We start from the raw sequence: 24,981 nt of genomic DNA on the forward strand, positions 1-24,981 counted from the left end.
TTTTTACTGGAACAAATTTCTTATTTTTAATTGTGATATTTTCAATACCAACTTGAGTAGAAAATTGTGGAACTTGACGTTCAGGCATAAATCCAAACGGTGTTTTGGGTTCATGACGAGAAAACTTCATCCCATGAGTATTTATTGGAGGTTTATAATACGTATTTGGGTTGTTTGGTGACAGAAAAAAATACGGAAGTGTTTGTTGGCGGTGATGGAAATTGAGAACTTTGAGGATTAATATTTTGATGATTTTGCATGAGAAGGACATGGATTGTTGATAATTGTATTAATTAGAGTCCATATGGCCTAAGCAATAGTAATTTGAAGTAAAAAGATGAAAATTTGGATAAAATATATTGTTAATTGAAGGTAAATGAGATGAAATTGTAAGAGAGAAAATAAAAATTAAGAATAAAGTGATGAAATTGCGAGAGAGAAATAAAAGTATGAGAGAAAATTTGAGTATGAAAATTTTTATTTGGCCATATTTATAAGAAAATAAATTATTAAAATAAAAAACTAAGAAAAAGAATAGTAAATAATGTCGTTGCAGCTCAACGATATTATTTTTATTAATCAAATCAACGGGAGCGAAGGATCGGTCACCCACTTATTTTTTCAATGTCTGTTTTTTGCAGATATCTGGTACTATGTCTTAAACTGGATGAGTATCTCAATGTCTCTATGCAATAATGGGATTAATCATCTTCACCCATTCGAAGGCCTCATCAGCTGTGGTAGAGCCTTCATCGAGAGGGTTCGGATGACATGGTTCGCCTGCATATGGTGCATATTGAGGTCAAGAAATGAGAAGCTATTCAAAGATGGGGATATCAATATGATCACCATGCTTGAATTTGTGAAATGGGGGTCTTGGAATTGGTTGAAAATTAAATCAAGCAGCATAGTCGATAACTTCTCCTTCTGGTATTCGAATCCTAGAGATGTTTTGGGTTGTTTGGATTAATTCACTACTTTGTGTCTCGACTGTTATGGTCTGCTGGTGCATCGGTTTTGCTGCTCATCTGGCTGTTTTGGAATCGTTACGATCAATTTCTGATCGGGGTGGTGTTTTCGGTAAGTCTTTCGTTGGCGCTGGTTGGTGCAAAGTTCAATTTTTGAACCTTGTTTCGAGGCGCAACTGCTTTTTTTGGCTTGTTAGATTCAGTTGTCTTAAGTCTTTTGTGTTATCTGGGTTGATTGGTGTGTTTAGTGTGTTTTATTTCTCAGTCTTGATTAGGTGTTAGTAGTGGATTCTTTTCCATCTGGATTGGTGGCTTTAGTTAAGGTTTTTCAATTCGCTGCTACTTTTCTGCTTTTTTTTCTGGTGTATTTTGCATTGTATTGCAACATTTTTTCTGCTGTTTGACTTGTATGGGACAACACTTCTTGTGTTTTTTTCTTCAATGAATTTTGGCCTTTTCCAAAAAAAATCAATTATGTTTATGTTGCTTAAGGCTTCAAAGTTGGCCATGCTGGCGGACTTCAACAGAAAGGAAAAACACCTACTTACATTGCAGCTGGTGAACTCATGAAACATTTGTCTGTTGGAGTTACTCTAAGTAAGATGATAAAATGGGTTGGATAATAGGATTTTTTGGTCTACAAACTCTACTATCCTCGTTCTGTTTTTTTTTCTTTTAAGATTTGACAGACTTGATAGACATAAGTTTAAATTGGGCGGGCATGATTTTATACCATTTAGTCTTTCAAGGTATTAGGATCTGTAAGTACCAACTTGTTTTTACAAGTTAAGTCAAGGTTTTCGAATGACTCCTTACCCATCCCCCATCATATTTTTTTATAGCCCGCCTTAGGCCATGTGGATCTATTATTGTAATACTAACTTAACATCAATAATAGATTCTCTCAAATTTTTATAATGTTTGTAATGATAATTTTTGTTCTGAGCTGACCAAAGATCCAATGAGACTGACCCAACTTTAGAGGAACAACTCGAAAGATTTTTGATGAAGGGCAACAAACGGTAAGGTCTCGCACTTGATTCGAGAAACTGGTTCATCATACATCATCAAATTCGATAAGACGACTTTCTGTAATCTATGTCTGATCTAGCAAGAGCGTTTTAATTGCCACCATATATAAACTCGTCACACACCATAACATGTATTCATTCACTCTCACTCTTACAATTTAAACCTCTCTGACCTCACTGACCTAGGAATAGAAGTGATAACCTTATAGATCCACCACCAATTCACCGTATCGGAGGCTCGTACCACTGTATCAGAGAAGCTTTCCAATAATGTACTATCGGTCACTCGTTCCGCAACGAAGCAATGACGTCGCCTTTAGGAATCAAATTCTAATTCTTGTGAATTCCCATGGAAATCCACTAAGTTATGCCTATTGCGCCATTGCAAGTGTTTTATTGCTCCGATCTAATATTCGTTAACTCATTCACCGATACTGGTAGCTTCTAAGTCATCATAGACAACCACTAATCATTATGCAAGCATTGTCGTTGAGGAGGCAATACCTGGTCTCACTTCTGTAAGAGAAGTTTCACCTCTTTCGATACGGGAAACCAACCTAGCATTCATGGCTTCTCCAACTATATCCTCTCCCAAGCTTCAATCCCTCTCCAAACTTCCCAACTTCAAGTGTTATTCATGAACAAGAAGTATTATAAAGCCTCCAATATATCCAAGCCAATATAGGCATGCAAAGAGCTAACATATTTATCACCAATATGTATACTTTGGTGCAAAAATAAAACACATTCCTCCTTGATCAAATACTCTTCCAAGTATAAGAGAATCTATGATTTCTCTACCTTGAGGTCATTCACCATGAGAAGCGACACCTCATAGTAATCGTACAACCATATCGGGTCCACCACTCCCCTCCTCGTGACTTTGGGGGTAGAAGTAGGAGTCATAACACTCCTGAAAGTCACAGCCGCCAGAGATACCCATTGCGCCAGCCTCAAGGCGGTAACGAGCAAGACGTCAGCAGATAGCCAATTCAAAACTTCACCTTAGTTTGATATCAGCCTGTTCAAAATCTATCTTTGGCGAGAAGACTAATTACTTCAAGCCCGTTTGCTATTTAGAGTGAAGACTAACCATTTCATTCCTCAGTTTACTGTTTAGCTGGAAGTCAGCCTGAAACTTCATCTTTCTTGTATAAGGGAATTCACAGGCTTAACGTTATAAAAGCTCTCAAGCATTATTGGATACTCTCAAGATCAATTCTTGGGGAGAGGAGTACGTCACTTCTTTAAGACCAAACTTCAATAAATTCCTGGTGTCATCTATCTTCCATTAACACTTTTACTTTCTACTTAATTTCTTTATTTCATATTTTTCTACTTATTTAAACGTTTTTGAGAAAATGTTTTCAAAACTCTGATTTTCAAAAATATCTTAAGTTTAATCAATTTTCAAACCTCCATGGTTCACCATCTCTTGTGTATGTAGTCACATGTCTAACAGGTGGGTGGGATCCCATGTCCTATGGTGATCACAACAACCATGGTCAATTTTAATGTTTTGAGAATCCTTCTTGGCGGGGGAAACTCGTGTGACATCATGTATGTCGATCTCTTTGAAAAACTAGGATTGGAGGAAGAAATGTTATCACCTATACAGGTTTAAACCTACGAGCCTTCAAGGGCACGTCAACCCTCTTTGGGGTGGTTTTGTGGAGTTTATGGTTACGCTTGGAGAACGACTAGACACTAGGATGTTTGCTCTATAATTCTTAGTAGTTCCATGCAAAAGTGTGTACCAATGCATTCTAAGAAGGCCCTTTGTTGCAACACTTAACATTGTGTCACCCCCATTCACCTCAAAATAAAGTACCACAATGCCCATGATGAGTTTGTAATAATGTGTGTTGGCTTATATGGAGCTCGAAGAATACAAAAAGCTTTACAGCGTAGCCAAGAAACGTCATCAGTCAGGTAGCAAAAGAAAAATATTTTAGAAGTTAATATCGCGAACCTCAACAAGCGCTTGGAGATAATGGAAGTCAATCACCACAACGAAGGATCAAAATTCCATAACGTTATTATATAAAGTATACTAACTTATTAGATGTAAGTGATATCACTTAGACATAGCCTAAATTTTACCCACAGAAAAACAACCAATGGGCAACATTAAGACAACCTAGAGCCCCACCACAATGACTGACCCATAAGACTCCAATCAGAATAAATTCATCACCAGAGAGACTCTTCTTGAACCAATAAAGATTTGGCTAAGTAATTTTAATTGAGTACTTTTTCCAATATATGTAAAGGCTCACTTTACAATATAACATTTTCAATTTTATCAAATAAATGAATTTTATCACGGGTTCTTTCTTATCATCCAAAGATAGGTATCATTAAAGCAAATAGGTGGTTTCATAAACACCATTAGTTCACAACTAAAAGCAATAAACTCATACAAAAAGATTCACTCAAACACGAATATCGAACTTCGAATTGTTGTGTTCGTTGTGTTGTGACAACAATGTCTTATTCACTCCATTGCTCTGTTTCACTCCCTTCCTCATTTCCCAAACTCTCTAACTTCAACACCACCAACAATTTCTTTTCATTCAACCCATCAAACCTAATTCCATTAATTCTTCATCATCATCCTTCTCCACAACCAAATCTTCCGCTTCTTCTTCTTCAACATCACTTGAAGAAACCACTATGAGCATTGATAACCTACGCAGCTTCTTCAACCTCAACATTGGAAAATGGAACGGTTCTTTCTACGTAATTAATAAATTCAACTTTTCAATTTTTGTATGTTTATTTGGTGAGTTAGGGTTTTATAATTTCAATTTGTTATTTTTAACTGTGTTTTATTTTTGTAGTGATTTGATGCTGGTGGGAAGCTGTTGCAACAAGTGAGTAATAAGCTTTATGTTAGTTCTTATGGACAAGATGAACTACTGAGTCTCATTCAATGGTAAGTATTACTAACATGCAATCATTCATTATCTTTTTTATGAAACACAGACACCCCGAACATGATACTCATATGACGACACTGATAATAATTTTTAAAAAGTGAATAAATTAAACGTAATTACAAGTGTCTCGGTGTCTGATGCTGACACAGACTCACATGTTTTTAAAGATGTTGGTGCTATAGAGAGTAAATAAGTAAACTAGCAAGTTTGTGTCCATTAACACTCTCAAACTATTTCAAAGCCAATTCTTGGCATCTTATCTTACTTTTGTGGTTTTCATATAGAAGACTTCAACACCTCCAAAAACCTTGATCAAAGATTGATCAAGTCACCAACAATGTCACTTCAATTCACCTATTGTTGCTACTTCCTTGCACGGCCTCCTTATCTCAAGGCTTTCACCCGACTGAGTTAATCCCAAGTGCACACTTGTTGAACCAAATATTTGTCAACACGATCCACCGTTTCATGCTACTCCCTTATTGACACACCTAGTCTCAAGGCTTTCACTCGATCGGATTCGAATTGTACAATCTTGTCCAAAATCTTCCAACCCTAAAGATCTTGAAGGAAAACCCCACCTCAGTTTTCTTATTTGAATCCCTCAAAGATCGCAACCCAATATTCTCAGTACAACAAACCTAATTGGATGTTATCAATCTTAATCTAGACCACACCCAATCAAAAAAATATTATGTGTAGTTTGATTATGTGTATGCATAGATTGAGTTGAAGATAATGAGATGCTTTGAAATCCTATATTCATGTATGTTTTACTCATTCTAGAAATCTTACTAGAGAATGATGCATGTATGGAGTTTTTATATGCATGGATGATTTACGAAAAAAGGAAATATAAAGGAGGATAGAAAAATATGAAATTTATAAGAAAAATATCGGATATGTCGACCTATACAGGTTATGTGTCGACCTGTTCGATGCGTAGGTCGACTTGTCCAAGATCATGTGTCGACCTATGACATACATGTGTTGCCTATGTGTCGACCTGAAGACTCGGCACATGAAACAGAGGTCACATGCTTTAATACAACAACATATCTGTCGACATAAAGACTTCATGTGTCGACTTATAGCCAAAAATATTTTCCATAGGTCGACCTATAGTTCTATGTGTCGACCTTACTGCTATTTTTCACAAGAATTGGTTTTTCATGCATGTTTAATGCATGAGACCTTTCCCACATTGCTTCCAAATACTTTTATGCTTCCTAATGCTAAGATGCACCTAGAGATTCAGAGGATACCGTCCAATATACATTTACGCTAAAGTATCCTAGTTTTGACATCATACGAAACAAACCTAATGGAAGTTGTACTCACACTAGAAGCATGTATATTTGACCTTTGATACCTTTAATAAAATTATGCATCTGCTTTATGTTATTCATGTTATGATTTGGGCACCTACGTAATAAAAGTTTAAACCTTTCCCATGAGTCATACGACGATTTAGTTTCTTGTTGCTCAAAGTTGGTGATTTCAGCTCTTCGTTCAGCAAATTGAAGGGTGGTGTAAAATCTCTCAACGAATTTGTCCTCCAGCTCTTTCCATGTCTGTATAATTCCATTTGGAAGGCAAAACAATCAATCTTTAACTCTTCCAATTAACGATAAACTAAACAACCTCAACGTGACTTGTTCTTCAGTGAGATTACATGGTCTACATAGTGAGGTTGTTTTGCTGAAGCGGGTAAGGTGCTCCCATGGGTCTCGAACTGCGTTCCTGTCAATCGGACTGTCTATAAAAACTAAAAGCATATAATTTTTTATGTCAAAGTTAGCGGGGGTTTCCAGTACAAATCCTCTAGAAATCCGTCCTTCACCAATCCTCTTGCAATAATCCCCCATAGTGGGTGATGGTGGTATGGTTGCCATGATTATTTCCTCTTTAGAGTCCTAAGAAATCAATGAATTTTCTTCTACTGACGTTCCTTGAGTTTGAGTCACTTCTCTAACTACTCTCCGGATGACACGCACAATCCTTTCAATTTCGGGATCAATCAGTGCCAATTATGATCATGAGCTGCGCATACACAAACAAGAAATACCTCAGTGGCAATGTAATTAAATACTTACGATAAAACAAAAATAAAAACAAAAAATGAACATGATACTCATATGACGACACTGATAATAATTTTTAAAAGTGAATAAATTAAACGTAATTACAAGTGTCTCGGTGTCTGATGCTGACACAGACTCACATGTTTTTAAAGATGTTGGTGCTATAGAGAGTAAATAAGTAAACTAGCAAGTTTGTGTCCATTAACACTCTCAAACTATTTCAAAGCCAATTCTTGGCATCTTATCTTACTTTTGTGGTTTTCATATAGAAGACTTCAACACCTCCAAAAACCTTGATCAAAGATTGATCAAGTCACCAACAATGTCACTTCAATTCACCTATTGTTGCTACTTCCTTGCACGGCCTCCTTATCTCAAGGCTTTCACCCGACTGAGTTAATCCCAAGTGCACACTTGTTGAACCAAATATTTGTCAACACGATCCACCGTTTCATGCTACTCCCTTATTGACACACCTAGTCTCAAGGCTTTCACTCGATCGGATTCGAATTGTACAATCTTGTCCAAAATCTTCCAACCCTAAAGATCTTGAAGGAAAACCCCACCTCAGTTTTCTTATTTGAATCCCTCAAAGATCGCAACCCAATATTCTCAGTACAACAAACCTAATTGGATGTTATCAATCTTAATCTAGACCACACCCAATCAAAAAAATATTATGTGTAGTTTGATTATGTGTATGCATAGATTGAGTTGAAGATAATGAGATGCTTTGAAATCCTATATTCATGTATGTTTTACTCATTCTAGAAATCTTACTAGAGAATGATGCATGTATGGAGTTTTTATATGCATGGATGATTTACGAAAAAAGGAAATATAAAGGAGGATAGAAAAATATGAAATTTATAAGAAAAATATCGGATATGTCGACCTATACAGGTTATGTGTCGACCTGTTCGATGCGTAGGTCGACTTGTCCAAGATCATGTGTCGACCTATGACATACATGTGTTGCCTATGTGTCGACCTGAAGACTCGGCACATGAAACAGAGGTCACATGCTTTAATACAACAACATATCTGTCGACATAAAGACTTCATGTGTCGACTTATAGCCAAAAATATTTTCCATAGGTCGACCTATAGTTCTATGTGTCGACCTTACTGCTATTTTTCACAAGAATTGGTTTTTCATGCATGTTTAATGCATGAGACCTTTCCCACATTGCTTCCAAATACTTTTATGCTTCCTAATGCTAAGATGCACCTAGAGATTCAGAGGATACCGTCCAATATACATTTACGCTAAAGTATCCTAGTTTTGACATCATACGAAACAAACCTAATGGAAGTTGTACTCACACTAGAAGCATGTATATTTGACCTTTGATACCTTTAATAAAATTATGCATCTGCTTTATGTTATTCATGTTATGATTTGGGCACCTACGTAATAAAAGTTTAAACCTTTCCCATGAGTCATACGACGATTTAGTTTCTTGTTGCTCAAAGTTGGTGATTTCAGCTCTTCGTTCAGCAAATTGAAGGGTGGTGTAAAATCTCTCAACGAATTTGTCCTCCAGCTCTTTCCATGTCTGTATAATTCCATTTGGAAGGCAAAACAATCAATCTTTAACTCTTCCAATTAACGATAAACTAAACAACCTCAACGTGACTTGTTCTTCAGTGAGATTACATGGTCTACATAGTGAGGTTGTTTTGCTGAAGCGGGTAAGGTGCTCCCATGGGTCTCGAACTGCGTTCCTGTCAATCGGACTGTCTATAAAAACTAAAAGCATATAATTTTTTATGTCAAAGTTAGCGGGGGTTTCCAGTACAAATCCTCTAGAAATCCGTCCTTCACCAATCCTCTTGCAATAATCCCCCATAGTGGGTGATGGTGGTATGGTTGCCATGATTATTTCCTCTTTAGAGTCCTAAGAAATCAATGAATTTTCTTCTACTGACGTTCCTTGAGTTTGAGTCACTTCTCTAACTACTCTCCGGATGACACGCACAATCCTTTCAATTTCGGGATCAATCAGTGCCAATTATGATCATGAGCTGCGCATACACAAACAAGAAATACCTCAGTGGCAATGTAATTAAATACTTACGATAAAACAAAAATAAAAACAAAAAATGAACATGATACTCATATGACGACACTGATAATAATTTTTAAAAAGTGAATAAATTAAACGTAATTACAAGTGTCTCGGTGTCTGATGCTGACACAGACTCACATGTTTTTAAAGATGTTGGTGCTATAGAGAGTAAATAAGTAAACTAGCAAGTTTGTGTCCATTAACACTCTCAAACTATTTCAAAGCCAATTCTTGGCATCTTATCTTACTTTTGTGGTTTTCATATAGAAGACTTCAACACCTCCAAAAACCTTGATCAAAGATTGATCAAGTCACCAACAATGTCACTTCAATTCACCTATTGTTGCTACTTCCTTGCACGGCCTCCTTATCTCAAGGCTTTCACCCGACTGAGTTAATCCCAAGTGCACACTTGTTGAACCAAATATTTGTCAACACGATCCACCGTTTCATGCTACTCCCTTATTGACACACCTAGTCTCAAGGCTTTCACTCGATCGGATTCGAATTGTACAATCTTGTCCAAAATCTTCCAACCCTAAAGATCTTGAAGGAAAACCCCACCTCAGTTTTCTTATTTGAATCCCTCAAAGATCGCAACCCAATATTCTCAGTACAACAAACCTAATTGGATGTTATCAATCTTAATCTAGACCACACCCAATCAAAAAAATATTATGTGTAGTTTGATTATGTGTATGCATAGATTGAGTTGAAGATAATGAGATGCTTTGAAATCCTATATTCATGTATGTTTTACTCATTCTAGAAATCTTACTAGAGAATGATGCATGTATGGAGTTTTTATATGCATGGATGATTTACGAAAAAAGGAAATATAAAGGAGGATAGAAAAATATGAAATTTATAAGAAAAATATCGGATATGTCGACCTATACAGGTTATGTGTCGACCTGTTCGATGCGTAGGTCGACTTGTCCAAGATCATGTGTCGACCTATGACATACATGTGTTGCCTATGTGTCGACCTGAAGACTCGGCACATGAAACAGAGGTCACATGCTTTAATACAACAACATATCTGTCGACATAAAGACTTCATGTGTCGACTTATAGCCAAAAATATTTTCCATAGGTCGACCTATAGTTCTATGTGTCGACCTTACTGCTATTTTTCACAAGAATTGGTTTTTCATGCATGTTTAATGCATGAGACCTTTCCCACATTGCTTCCAAATACTTTTATGCTTCCTAATGCTAAGATGCACCTAGAGATTCAGAGGATACCGTCCAATATACATTTACGCTAAAGTATCCTAGTTTTGACATCATACGAAACAAACCTAATGGAAGTTGTACTCACACTAGAAGCATGTATATTTGACCTTTGATACCTTTAATAAAATTATGCATCTGCTTTATGTTATTCATGTTATGATTTGGGCACCTACGTAATAAAAGTTTAAACCTTTCCCATGAGTCATACGACGATTTAGTTTCTTGTTGCTCAAAGTTGGTGATTTCAGCTCTTCGTTCAGCAAATTGAAGGGTGGTGTAAAATCTCTCAACGAATTTGTCCTCCAGCTCTTTCCATGTCTGTATAATTCCATTTGGAAGGCAAAACAATCAATCTTTAACTCTTCCAATTAACGATAAACTAAACAACCTCAACGTGACTTGTTCTTCAGTGAGATTACATGGTCTACATAGTGAGGTTGTTTTGCTGAAGCGGGTAAGGTGCTCCCATGGGTCTCGAACTGCGTTCCTGTCAATCGGACTGTCTATAAAAACTAAAAGCATATAATTTTTTATGTCAAAGTTAGCGGGGGTTTCCAGTACAAATCCTCTAGAAATCCGTCCTTCACCAATCCTCTTGCAATAATCCCCCATAGTGGGTGATGGTGGTATGGTTGCCATGATTATTTCCTCTTTAGAGTCCTAAGAAATCAATGAATTTTCTTCTACTGACGTTCCTTGAGTTTGAGTCACTTCTCTAACTACTCTCCGGATGACACGCACAATCCTTTCAATTTCGGGATCAATCAGTGCCAATTATGATCATGAGCTGCGCATACACAAACAAGAAATACCTCAGTGGCAATGTAATTAAATACTTACGATAAAACAAAAATAAAAACAAAAAATAAATTTAAAAATGTTGCACAAGCGTTGCCTCGTTGAAATTATCAACAGTCTCCGACAATGATGCCACAAAGTTGATGACTTATCGGCAAGTGTACTGATAGTGTCATAGTAATAAAAAGATTTTGAATCCACATAGACTACTATTTAACAAAACAATATTTGTGCAATTTTAGAAAGTAATAATTGGGGATTTTGTTTTAGTTTTAATGCGAGAGGTAAAAGTGGTTCTGAAAAAATGCGAAAGCATTGTATAAAATCCCTTATTTATCTCCTGTTGATGTTTAATGCATTATATGAATGAGAAAGTCGTTATATTTCCTCGGCGAATTAACAAAATCACAATACCCAATCCCTTGGTGTATAGATCATTAATTCCTACTAGAGGTCTCATATCCCTATTCAACCAACGTAAGTGGAATTATGCAATGCAATAATACGTTAACTCAAATGCCACTACTAGAGATCTCATATCCATATTCAACTAGTGTAAGTATAATAATTGCTCTAGTTCCAACATATAGACTAATGGTAAGTATTCTCTATGCGTCAATAATTAGATTAAAAGAGTATCTCGCATAGAAAACATTAAACATAAGAGGCAATTGAATAGAAATATAACTTCAATTATTCATGCACTGGAAAATTAAACATATGTCCCAACAGATTCAAAATAAGTTCATAATACAAAACCTAACATAGAAAAGTTTAGCTACTCATAACGATAAAAATAAATACCAAAAAATAAGATGAAGATTGCATATGAAAATCCTTGAAGAAATGGTCTTCAATGGCTACCAATGCTTTCAAAATCGCCCTCTCGATATCTTTATCGTCACTTTTAGTCAAAATCACAAAACCCCTAAAAAGATGCTAAAACCCCTTTTTAAACCATTCAGAACGGGTCAGAAACACGTCAGAAAAATGCCTAACAAGGTACCATCGCGCGCGTAATAAGATGCATCGTGCACACGATGCAGCTGTGACACACCTATCACGCACGCGATGACGCACTATGCTGCTCGTGATTATTCCAGTAGTTGTATCATTTTTGCTATTTTTTTCATAAGACTTTCACTAAGTCTTCATTTATTCATACTTATTGATTTTTGCATATTTCTTTGGTCTTTATTCTTCATTTTTACTCATCTTTGACGTGTTTTGCTCCGTTTCTTTGACAGAAAACATGCAATGACAGAGTGTTATCAACGACCCTTTTTGTCCTTAGAAAACTACTCATTCATGATGAGGTTAACAACAATTAAACAAGGTAAAACATAGTATGCATAATCAAGTAAATAATGTAAAGGCAATTGCAAAAATATAGAACCTGATTGAAGGAAGGCTTGATTAAAAAAAGATCCAGAAAAATACAGTAAGAAAGTTGTAGGGAAATACAAAAAAGAGCAAAGAACCAAAACTGAAAGTTACAAAGTGATTGGAGGTAATAAGTGACCCTTTTCTCAAGCTAATGTGCATTACTTATATAAAAAATCAATAATTATTCGCTCACAATTCATGCACTATCATTAAGGCCCACTAACATTAAGTTTTGATCAGCTTCAAACATCTAAAAGTCACAAAACACCCTAAAAACTCTTGATTTTGTAACTTTCCTTGGGTGCAACACGGATGTGTCATATAACCGGGGGGATTCGTATCAGGCAACATGACCCGTGTCATAGGACACGACCAACCCACGTTGTTCCCAGTTTTCTTGTATGGGCGCAACAACTTTGGCCAACACAGACCGTGTCAGCTGACACGACCTAACCAAGTTGACCTCAAGTATTTGGTGAGACTTCCTTATCGTGTGATTCTTGATTTATTTCACTCTAGTGGGACCATTACTCTATTATTTCCCAAAAACATCAAAAGAACACAAAAGTGCATAAAACCGAACTAAAGTAATACAAACACACAATAAAACGAGAATAAAATAAGCTAAAAATATGCTACAATAATCACTTATCACACATCATCAAGTGTCACCTCAATTATAATGAAACTTAAATTAGATGAAGAACTATTGAGTTTCTTATAGATTCAAAAGTGATTGTTCAAAATATTTTGGATTTGAAAAGGGTAATATAATTGGAACGCGATTGATACAAGAAACTCAACAGTCGCTCAATCTGGATTGAAAAAAGATGCGAGTTTGTCATATTTATCGTGAGTCAAATATTTGTGTAAATGCATTTGTCAACATTGATGTGATTTAGATCTTAATATGATGTCTTATGAGCGAATTTCTACTCAATTTCTCTTATTTTGTTAGTCAATTATATTGAAATCTCTAGTCTTAATCGATTGCTATGTAATCTTTTATATTCTGCTTCGACCCTATTTTCTTTTAAAAAAAATTAGATAAAGAACTAAAATCCAAACAATAAAATAAAATGTTGGACTAAAAAACTGATTTTAATAATTGAAAAATGACAAATAAAAATAAAAATTGTATTTAAATATTAATTTTACATTTATATTTTTTATTATTTAAAATAATTGCAAGATTGTCATTTTACTTCACTTATTAAGGTTATAGTTTTTTAATTTCGAACACAATAATATTTTTTTTAAAATGTATTAGTTTTTTAGAGGGAAATTTTTTATATCTACTATTTGAATTTTAATAGAATATATTTCTTGTAACTATTTAATAATTTAAAAATAATCAAATACATTTAATGTTTTTCATCTTGCACACTTATGAAAAAAACAGTAGTGGTTTTAGGTAGATAAGGTAGAATTGTTGCAACTGTTGTTTGTGTTCGTTGTGCTGTGACAACAATGTCTTCTTCACTCCATTGCTCTGTTTCACTTCCTTCCTCATTTCCGAAACTCTCTAACTTCAAAACCATCAACAAATTCTTTCCATTCAACCCATCAAACCCTAGTTCCATTCATTTTTCCTCATCATCCTTCTCCACAATCAAATGTTCCACGTCTTCTTCTTCAACATCACTTGAAGAAACCGCTATGAGCATTGATAACCTACGCAGCTTCTTCAACCTCAATATCGGAAAATGGAACGGTTCTTTCTACGTAATTATTAATAACTTCAACTTTTCAATTTTTGTTTGTTTATTTGGTGAGTTAGGGTTTTATAATTTCAATTCATTATTTTTTATCTGTGCTTTTGTTTTTGTAGCAATTTGATGCTGGTGGAAAGCTATTGCAACAAGTGAGTACTAAGCTTTCTGTTAGTTCTTATGGAGAAGATGAACTAATGAGTCTCCTTCAATCGTAAGTATTACTAACATGCAATCATTCATTATCTTTTTTATGAAGCACAAACACCCCGAACATGATACTCACACGGCGAGACACGGATAATAATTTAAAAAAAATGAATATATTAAACATAATTACAAGTGGCTCGGTGTCTGATACCGACTCAGACACAGACTATGTTTTTTTTAAAGGTGTCGGTGCTATAGAGTGTAAACAAGTAAACTAGCAAGTTTGTGTCCATTAACACTCTCAAACTGTTTCAAAGCCAATTCTTCTTTTGTGGTTTTCATAAGTTGTAAATTGTACAGACTTTGTTCCTTGCAGGTTGTATATTAAACAACCTTCATCAAACACTTTAATTTCCGGAGACAACGATGATGTAGAATGGGCAGAGTACAAAATTAAAGAAACCAATATGTTTACCGTGGACAAGTATCAACAAGTGAGACTTTATTCTAATGCTGGAAAGTTTGTAGTGTAATTCATAATGTTATTCTTTTTTAGTTCTTTCTTTGTGATTCCAATGCTTCTTTAAAATATCCATGACAATTAGCTTGCAGATAGGCTTTTTCCCGTCTGAGAAAGCATTTGCATTGAGGTACCAAACAGTTGGTATGTTGGAAACTGTATTACGACAAGGGATTCTTGGAGAAGATGACACCGGTGAAGAATCACCTAAGTAAGTGCTTTGTTTGTTCCTGAGAAGAGATCAATTAGCACTGTTTGATTGATCTCCGCATATGTGAAGCATAATAAGTACTGTCTTTAAAATTCTTTATGTTGCAGAAATCTCAAAATTCCGTCTCGCCGACCTTCTATTGTATGTGAGAATTGTCTGTACTCTCTACATAGAGATATGCGAGCAAGAGCCTTTCACATTTTGGAGCCAAAAGGAACCGTCGATATGCTTATCGTCTTCCTAGAGGAAAAAAGTGAGGGGTCTCATCCTCTACTTGAAAGCGCTGGGGTGAGTAAGCTAAGATACGTGAAGCTTTTGTTTGTGTTTGTTTATATATCTTCTGCAGACTTTCCTTTATCGTTCATTTTGAATTCATGTCAGGTCACGACGAATAGGATTACACCATTTCTCGGTAAATGGAAAGGTCATTCCATAACCAAGCGAAGTGGTGTCTATGGATCTACAATATCTGAAGCTGATACAGTTGTGTTACATGAAATGAATGACAATGGCCAACTCATTCAGGTATTTTACATCCTGATAACTCCTTCTGCTGCATAGGTACACCGAAATTGCAGTTCCGGAGAATTCTTTTAGCACTTTCTCAAAGTTTTTTTTGTTGTTTATGCTACTATTGAATACCAGGATGCTACTTCCACGACTGACCCGGCGAATGTGACTACCAATGTTCGCTGGACTGGGACAGTATCAGACAATTTAGTCACATTTGATGGAGGCTATCAGATGATACTATTACCTGGTGGCATGTACATGGGAAGTCCTTGTGATATTTCGAAAAGTGTAGCACAATGGAAATCTTTCCATTTGGAGTTCTGTTGGTTAGAGACACCTGACAAGAGGCAAAGACTGGTTCGAACATTCGATATCGAAGGCTTGGCCGTCTCGTCTACTTATTTTTATGAGACAAAATTGTAAAGCTAAAATCTCCATTATCTTTATCACCCTCAGTAGTTCAAACAGTTCTGACTGTGAAGATGAACCCTGTAATACTCATTTTTATTTGCATAATTTTGATCCATTGTTTGAATATGATTGCTTAATATATATATTTATAATGATTTTAAAATTGATTAATAAATATAAAATGTATGCAAGTAGGTTCCAAATCATGTGGACAATTTGTAATTAGATTTCTGAATTAAATTTTTTAATTAAATTCTTAATTTTTAGAAGCTGATTGAAATAAATTTTAGTTCAAAAGTCTAATTATATACATAAGCCTATCATTTTCTAACTTAAAGAAATGAAAAGAAATCCTAAAAATGGAATCTAATATATACTTTGGCAAAAACATTTATATATAAAGCATTTTAGACCAATATAAGAATGTAAATATTTACCTATAAATTTCAATAAATAAAATTAGAATGCATTTATTTATTACTTTGATGAGAAATTTTATTATTTTGCAACTTCTTACTATATATTAAAAAAATAACAAAAATAAAAAAACAGTATATTCCAAATTCATAAAATAGATACCTATGTATACATAGACGTGTCATCGAACATACCAACATGTTTGCTTCAAATTCAAGTCTCTATAGTACATCTTATCTCCAACATCCTCATCAACAAACAAACAAAATCTAAAATCTAAAAACATTGCATTCATTTGAATTCAGTCTGTATCATAAGAGGATCCAAATTCCAATTCAACTCAATGAAAACATGCACCTTTTGTTGCATGTCACTAGCAATCATTTTGTTGGTGACAAACATCATCAACATGACAGTGAGTGAGAGACACATTCCGACCACCCTTGATGGTCCGTTTGAACCGGCGACTCGTCGGTTCGATTCATCGCTGCGAAGAGGCAGTGATGATCTGCCTATGACTCATCCAAGGCTGAGAATGAATGTCAGTTTGAATTTTCCTGAACAAATTGCTCTTGCTGTTTCTTCATCAACTTCTATGTGGATTTCTTGGGTTACTGGTATTGTACATGACTACTTTTTTTCCCCTTAATTCATGATTTTCACACAAAAAATGGTTTAATTATTTATCTTTATTGTTTTCAAAAGCCATAAACTGTTTTTGTTTTGGATAAGGGAATGCACAGATTGGTTTGAATGTGACCCCACTTGATCCTGCATCTGTTAGAAGTGAGGTGTGGTATGGGAAAAAGAGTGGAAAATACACAAGTGTAGGTAAAGGTGATTCACTTGTTTACTCTCAGTTGTATCCATTTGAAGGACTCTTGAATTACACTTCTGGTATTATTCACCATGTCAAACTTGAAGGTATGCTTTTGTGTTACTTTTTATTTTAAGCTTCTGCTGATTGTTTTTGGTTATGAGCTCTATAGCACTGACATCTGTAAAAAAAGAGGTGTTTGTGTCTGACCGGCATCGACACGACATTGACACTTGTGATTTCGTTCAATTTTTTCTCTCCAATTATTACGGATGTCGATGTCATATCTAGTGTCCGTACTTCATAGGTTATGAATAGGTTTGTCTGGTGTCCGTATCTGTGTTTGTATTTCATAGGTTATGAATAAGTATGTCTGGTGTTCGTGTCTTTGTCCGTATTTCATAGGTTATGAATAGGTATGTCTGGTTTCCGTACTTTATAGGTTATGAATAGGTATGTCTGATTTCCGTACTTTATAGGTTATGAATAGGTATGTCGTACTTTATAGGTTATGAATAGGTATGTCTGGTGTCCGTGTCCGTGTCTGTACTTCATAGGTTATGAATAGGTATGTCTGATGTCCGTATCTGTGTTCGTACTTCATAGGTTACGAGAAGGTAGAAGTTTTGAATATCCTAATAGTGGGGATAGTTCTGAGATACTTCTCTTTTTGTATAGGTCTTGAACCTGGAACCAGATATTACTACAAATGTGGGGACAGTTCTATTCAAGCCATGAGCCAAGAGAGTACTTTTGAGACTTTTCAAACACCTAGTCCAAAGAATTATCCTACTAGAATAGCACTTATCGGAGATTTGGGCCTTACGAGTAATTCCACGACAACTATTGATCATCTAACTAACAATGATCCTTCGATGATTCTAATGATTGGAGATTTAACATATGCAAACCAGTATCGTACAACTGGTGGAAAGGGAGCTTCGTGTTTTTCATGTGCGTTTCCTGATGCGCCTATCAGAGAGAGTTATCAACCTCGATGGGATGGATGGGGAAGGTAACCTAACTTATGAACATGTAATAACTTGTTTTCATAAACTCTTCCAAATAGTATCACGAATGTTTGTGCCAGGAGAATTATGATTTGCTCATTCGATTTTTAAACATTAGGTTTATGGAGCCTTTGACCTCAAAAATTCCAATGATGGTTATTGAAGGGAATCATGAGATTGAACCTCAAGCTGATGGAATCACATTCAAATCATACTTATCAAGATTTGCAGTTCCTGCCAAAGAAAGTGGTTCTAAAAGTAACTTCTACTACTCTTTTGACGCCGAAGGCATTCACTTTATCATGTTAGGATCATATGTTGATTACAATAGCACCGGTAAGTAATAAACAATGTTTGTCTGTTTGAATCGACTTATTTGAACTTATCTAATTGTATAACCACTTGCGAGACTATTCACAACTTGACGTGTTTCACCGAATCTCCAACCTAGGTGCGCAATTTTCTTGGCTGAAACAAGATCTGCAGAGTGTAAACCGCAGTGTAACCCCTTGGTTAGTCGCAACAATGCATGCTCCTTGGTATAACAGCTATGCTTCACACTATCAAGAATTCGAGTGCATGAGATCGGAAATGGAAGCACTTCTCTATCAATACAAAGTTGACATTGTTTTCAATGGACATGTAAGTCATTAGTATATTTGCGAGAACAAAAAACATAATTAAACTTCGTAAACTGGTAGGTGCTGGTTGAGTTAAATGAGTGAAACTGCTGGTCTAGGGTTCAATCTCTGACGGTGACATTTATTTATATTTTTGCAGGTGCATGCTTATGAGAGGATGAATAGAGTTTATAACTACACATTGGATCGTTGTGGACCGATTTACATAACTGTTGGAGATGGTGGAAATATCGAGAAAGTAGATGTTGATCATGCAGATGAACCTGGAAAGTGTCCTTTGGCCGGAGACAACACACCGGAATTCGGAGGTGTTTGTCATTCAAATTTTTCCTCTGGTCCTGCCAAAGGAAACTTCTGTTGGAACAAACAACCTGAATGGAGCGCGTTTAGAGAAAGTAGTTTCGGACACGGAATACTTGAGGTACAAGTCATTAAATTTTGAGGCTTCGATTTTCACGGTTGTCAATCGCAAATCGCATTACATCTTGTGTATATAATGCAGGTTGTGAATTCTACTTATGCGTTATGGACTTGGCATCGAAATCAAGATAGTTACAAAGAAAACGCAGTTGGCGACCAAATATACATAGTGCGGCAACCGGAATTGTGCCTCAACGATTCGGAAGTATTACTGTTACAAAACTCACAACAATCACTACACACTATTCATCTTTTTTCTCTGCTGCTCCCATTCATTTCTCTCATGTAAGCTTCACTCTAAAGCCACATTGTTTATATTATGATTAAAAATAATGGATTCTAATCAATTGGATTTTTTCACACAGGATTTCTCTATCATTATACCACAATTAATCCTTGGGGTTCTCTTCATGTATGGTCTATATTCACAGGTGAATCTGATCAGGTTTAAGGATCAAATGCATATAATCAATAGAACTTGTGGAATTTCATTCCAAAATTGTATATAGTATATAAATTATGTACAATTTTATAAAAAAAATTACCAACAAGTGCAAGTCATATACTAAATATGTATTCAAAATATGAGAGACTCAAATTATTTGATTGATTTTTTTTGTCTCTTCAATACATAATAGTTCTAATCAATTTGAATCATTAATGAACAATGAAAAATGTATGAAACACTAGATTAATAATTTTCAAAATATTTTTGAAGGTATTTTCTCAATTTTGCTATTTCCAAAACACATTTAAAGTGCATTAATAATTTTTTTCTTAATTTCCTTTCCTTTAAATTATACTAATATGAAATAGATCTTATATACTTTATTCATATTTTAAAGGTTTAGTTCTTGACAAACTCAACCACAAATTTTGATTAAAGATCAAGAAAAAAAAATATAATTTTTGTAATTCTTCAATTATTTATAGGATACATAGTTTATAACAATTTATAAATTACAAGTTACAACCTTGTATGCAAAGGTTCCATTAACATTATAGTTAAATGTTACATTCAATTATAGAACCAATTGAGACACATTGAGTTTCTGTTCCTTATTTTTCGGTATTGAAAATCCTCCACCTTTCAATTATCAACGGATCTAACACATATTCACTTGCCAAAAAACCAAAAGCAAAAAACATTAAATCAAAAATAGAGCCAAAGATACAAAACAGAGGAAGAGAGAGAAAAACAGAGGAAGAGGAGAGAGAAAAAAACAGGGGAAAAGGTTTGTTTGTTCAACAAGAAATCTACAAATTTCCCGAACTTTCAAATGCCCTTGTTTTAAATTTGTTCTCATCATCTTCTTCTGTGAATTCTCTCTGATTCTGACTTCAGCAACCACATTGGAGGGTGTTGATGTAGGGGCTCTCCCCTACAATCACCATCATCCAATTTTCTTAAATGGGTTGCATTAGTTCCAAACATGTCGTCGCCGGAGCTTGTTCTCCCGCGCCAACCGTCGGAAGAGATGTCGCGGTTGTTCCTTCATCCAAGGTTCATTCTAGTTTGTTACCTTTGGATTCAAAATCATCATTAGAGGAAAATAAGAATAGCAAGTTTAATAAAAATGCCTCCAAGAAAAGTAGTGGCTCGTTCAGCTTTAGAATTGGGTTTGTACAAAGGCACGTTGAAGCTGAACAAAATGCTGCTGGTTGGCCTCCTTGGCTTACGGCTTCTGCCGCCGAAGCTGTTCAAGGTTGGATCCCTCTCAAAGCTGATTCTTTTCAAAAGTTGGATAAGGTATTATTTGCATTCTTTGATTTTATTGCAAAATTTTGAACATAAAACTAGTTGTAGCGGGTCTAATTTGAAAATGTGTCGCGTGTCTGATACATGTCAGTGTGTAGTTACATTCAACGTGTCTACGTGTCTGTGTTTGTGTTTAGCGTCTGTAACACGACTTTTTATATATAGATTGGACAAGGTACATATAGCAGTGTCTTTCGAGCACGTGAAGTTGAAACAGGAAGAATGTTTGCTCTAAAGAAAGTGAGGTTTGATAATTACCAAGCTGAGAGCATAAGATTCATGGCAAGAGAAATCACGCTTCTAAGGAGGCTTGACCATCCAAACATAATGAAATTGGAAGGAATAATCACTTCTAGAATGTCAAATAGCATATACCTTGTGTTCGAATACATGGAACACGATCTCGCTGGCCTAGTTTCTCGTCCCGATATCGTTTTCACAGACTCACAGGTTTGTTATCATCACATAAATAATCTAGTTACATATTCAATGTTTATTTTTATTTTTTTTCCTTTTAAGTTTTTCATTTTTCATCTCCGCAGATAAAATGCTACATGAGACAATTGTTAAGTGGACTCGAACATTGTCATGTTCGAGGTATCATGCATAGAGACATCAAAGTGTCGAACATCTTGTTGAACAATGAAGGTATTCTTAAGATAGGCGATTTTGGATTGGCAAACACAATTAGTCCCAACAATAAGCATCAATTAACGAGCCGCGTAGTAACGTTATGGTATCGTCCTCCCGAGCTCTTGATGGGAGCAACTAACTACGGAGTTTCGGTTGATTTGTGGAGTGTTGGATGTGTTTTTGCAGAACTTTTTCTTGGCAAGCCTATTCTTAAAGGGAGAACCGAGGTAATTATCGCAATTCATTTTTTGACAAAACTAACTACTTTTGCATTTTAGCATAATATGTGTTTTTCTTGGTTGTTAAGGTTGAACAATTACACAAAGTTTTTAAGCTGTGTGGTTCTCCACCTGAAGAGTTTTGGAAAAAGACCAAACTTCCTCATGCAACAATGTTCAAACCTCAGACTAACTACGAAAGCTCGCTTCGAGAAAAGTGCGCAGATTTCCCTGAATCGGCTGTAGGTTTACTCGAAACCTTACTATCCATCGATCCTAGCAACCGCGGAACCGCCTCCTCCGCTCTAATATCGGAGGTAGATTCCCTTATTATGTTGTTTGATCAATGTATATTTGACAAGGTTTGATTTCTAACTATATTTACTATGGTATGGTCTTTATAGTATTTCAACACTAAGCCATATCCTTGTAATCCATCAAACTTGCCAAAGTATACACCTAGCAAAGAAATGGATGCTAAAAGTTATGAAGAAACAGCATCCAGGTAAATTTTGATCGACCTCGCCATTACGGCTTCCAACAAAGCCGAGCACTTCATTTAATAATTTTGTGACTGAATTCTAAAAATTCTCTCAGGAAAAAGACCGGCGATAAAATGCGAGAGGCTGCAACGTCTAAAAGGCAACAAAAACGAAACCATAAGGAACAAAGCAATTATGGCAAATCAACTTCAAAAGAGGTACTACTTTTTCTATTTTTCTATGTACTACATCACTAACATGTATCTGATGAGTATTTTTTTTATACTCGAGACCACGTCGAGTACTAATATTTGCGATGGAAACGCAGAATATTTCTCAAAATACTAGAAAAGATGATGGTAAAGCAAGTTTTTCAAAGGGAAAAGGAGGATCTATGCTAAAAGATCACAGTAAAACTTCAATGGATGCAATGTTAGAGACTTCTCAAAAGTTCAATGTTGCTGATGGCAATGGCTATACTGTACCGGTCCAAGGAGGATCTAATGAATATTCATGGACAAAAAGAAGAAAACAAGAAGCATCATCTATATTATCAGATGGATCAAGAAGTAAAATTAGTGCATTGGATCCTAACTTTGCAAAAGAAACATATGATTTAACTAAACAAAGGGTTTCCATGGATTTTAATCCTAAGGAACTAATGAATGCACAGGTAAATATGATTTCTTCATGATTTAACTATATACATACATGTGCATGCAAAAAGTTACATCTTATTTTTTTCATTACCATGAAAATTTTGCAGGGAAAAAAAGAAGATCAAGGTGCATATTGGAATGATGGTGTGCGACGTGCGGCTCGTAAATCAAGGTTTGGAAGAGGTAAATGATATACTTCATCCATAAAAAAATATAAATAAAATCAATTATTTAACGTGTCAGTACCGTACCATATCTGAGTATTTTTCTTCGTCTGTACTTTATAGGTCATGTTATGATAGATTGTGTCCAACTTCTTTTGTAGAGTAAATACAAAGTTTTTCTTGCTTGCATTACAAGTTATCTCCTAATGAGTAATCTAAAGTCAGTTTTTTTTGTATATAGATATATGATTCATGGATCATAAGATTGGAGTAATTCCAACCTCTAAAAGGATGCTTGAAAGAACATTGTTTGGCCAATGGAGAAATTTGTTAGCATCATCTCAACTATTTTAGCTTATGAATTGGACTCTCTTGACAAATTGGTGGCACACTACTCTTATTTTCTTCACAAGAGTTAATTATTCATATATTCTTCTTTCATAAGCTGGATTAACACTCAAGTATAGGAATATACATGTATCATACAAAAATGCAAAAAGATATGATTAAAGTGGATTTTTTTTCTTCATTTTGAAAACATGTCTATATATCTTATGAATTGGAAGCTTAATATGATTTGAATTGGAAGCTTGGAGAGTGTATCCATTCCCATATAGTTTTTTTTTTTTGGATTATAAATATAGTTTAACTATCTTATCTGGAATACTCATTGATGTAGAACGACATTCATGCCATAAATTAATTTAGATTTTCACATTATATTTTATAACAAAAAATTTAAGTGACTTCGATTAAAAAACTCTTTAAAGTTAGGATAGATTTTTAATAAAAATATTTATATAAATATTTATAGATTATTTATTAAAAAGGTTTTAAAGAGTCACGACCTTATTTATTAAAAAGGTTTTAAAGAGTCACGACCTTTTGTGAAGGGATGAAACAACTCTTTATCAACTTCTTAAAAAGAATTTTTAAGGATTATAATTATAATTAATTATGGAAAAAATTGTGTCAATTTATAATTTGTTTTACAATATCAATAAATCATTAATATTATTTTTTTAATAGACTTTTAAGTATTTATAATTCTCTATTTTTTTAAATTCTTTAAAAAAAATTATATCATAAATAAAGGACAATTTTGTAAAATCCTTCATAACTTCTCCTTTACCTATTGTTCTGTTCTGAAATCAGAATTGGATGTAATCGGTTGAAGAGGAATCTCGAACATGTGGTGATGATCTCCGATACGACGACACGGGTGGATCTGCAAGGTTAATACTCCAACGGTCAAGTCAGTTCAAGATTCAAGATGAGTGTAGTAACAATTGGAGATCAAAGAATGTACATTGTTTTTCGTGTGAATTAACTTTATACCTTGGTCAAGTGGAGTGAATTTGACCTGAAGTGGGTCTCAGTCATTTGGGCATTTGGTTGACCCATAACAGTTAGCCCCAAAGTTTTTTGGTAACTTAGGGAGCTGGAGAAGCCTTTTAGCAGTTGAGGTCGACTTCCAAGAATGTTGTCAGTAGTGAACAAGAGGCGAAATGCTTGAAGTCAGTTGAAAAAGTCATGGGGAACAAAGGAATTAAGTGTTTTCTTATCACCGAACTATTTTACTACCTACTTGTCATACCCCAAAATTTGCCCGTTAACATTACAAGGCATTTTTTAAGGCACCCCAACTTATTTTTCAAGGCATTAATCTCAAAAGAACAAAGGCCCAGCACACAGATGGCCAAATCCAGAAAATGACCCAAACT

At 35.1% G+C, this 24,981-nt stretch overlaps 3 protein-coding genes across 4 annotated transcripts; all 3 read left to right on the forward strand.

The window, feature by feature from the left end:
• Positions 1 to 4,564: 4,564 nt before the first annotated feature.
• LOC127121867 (uncharacterized) lies at positions 4,565 to 16,161 on the forward strand. Of its 2 annotated transcripts, none has more exons than XM_051052302.1 (7): positions 4,565 to 4,741; positions 14,352 to 14,446; positions 14,759 to 14,876; positions 14,995 to 15,113; positions 15,221 to 15,401; positions 15,495 to 15,638; positions 15,759 to 16,161. In XM_051052302.1, the coding sequence occupies exons 1-7, from the start codon at positions 4,676 to 4,678 to the stop codon at positions 16,047 to 16,049; spliced, it is 1,014 nt and encodes a 337-aa protein (XP_050908259.1). In that variant the 5' UTR covers positions 4,565 to 4,675; the 3' UTR covers positions 16,050 to 16,161. The 2 variants fall into 2 exon arrangements, with proteins under 2 accessions (XP_050908259.1, XP_050908256.1); XM_051052299.1 differs by lacking the exon at positions 4,565 to 4,741 and adding an exon at positions 13,892 to 14,245.
• Positions 16,162 to 16,772: 611 nt separating this feature from the next.
• On the forward strand, positions 16,773 to 19,952 carry LOC127121884 (purple acid phosphatase 23). Its single transcript, XM_051052317.1, is given in 9 exon segments — positions 16,773 to 17,071; positions 17,187 to 17,378; positions 17,950 to 18,286; positions 18,400 to 18,617; positions 18,733 to 18,923; positions 19,062 to 19,343; positions 19,425 to 19,578; positions 19,581 to 19,627; positions 19,708 to 19,952. Coding segments are annotated over 9 exon segments (1,839 nt in total). The 5' UTR covers positions 16,773 to 16,797; the 3' UTR covers positions 19,852 to 19,952.
• Positions 19,953 to 20,036: 84 nt separating this feature from the next.
• On the forward strand, positions 20,037 to 23,857 carry LOC127121877 (cyclin-dependent kinase C-2 C). The gene is made up of 9 exons (XM_051052311.1): positions 20,037 to 21,092; positions 21,267 to 21,551; positions 21,644 to 21,961; positions 22,042 to 22,269; positions 22,357 to 22,457; positions 22,550 to 22,652; positions 22,763 to 23,107; positions 23,201 to 23,276; positions 23,499 to 23,857. The coding sequence occupies exons 1-9, from the start codon at positions 20,754 to 20,756 to the stop codon at positions 23,504 to 23,506; spliced, it is 1,803 nt and encodes a 600-aa protein (XP_050908268.1). The 5' UTR covers positions 20,037 to 20,753; the 3' UTR covers positions 23,507 to 23,857.
• The last annotated feature ends 1,124 nt before the right edge of the window (positions 23,858 to 24,981 follow it).

This window comes from Lathyrus oleraceus, chromosome 1 (genome assembly GCF_024323335.1).
Source record: "Lathyrus oleraceus cultivar Zhongwan6 chromosome 1, CAAS_Psat_ZW6_1.0, whole genome shotgun sequence".
Taxonomy (NCBI): Eukaryota; Viridiplantae; Streptophyta; class Magnoliopsida; order Fabales; family Fabaceae; genus Lathyrus; species Lathyrus oleraceus.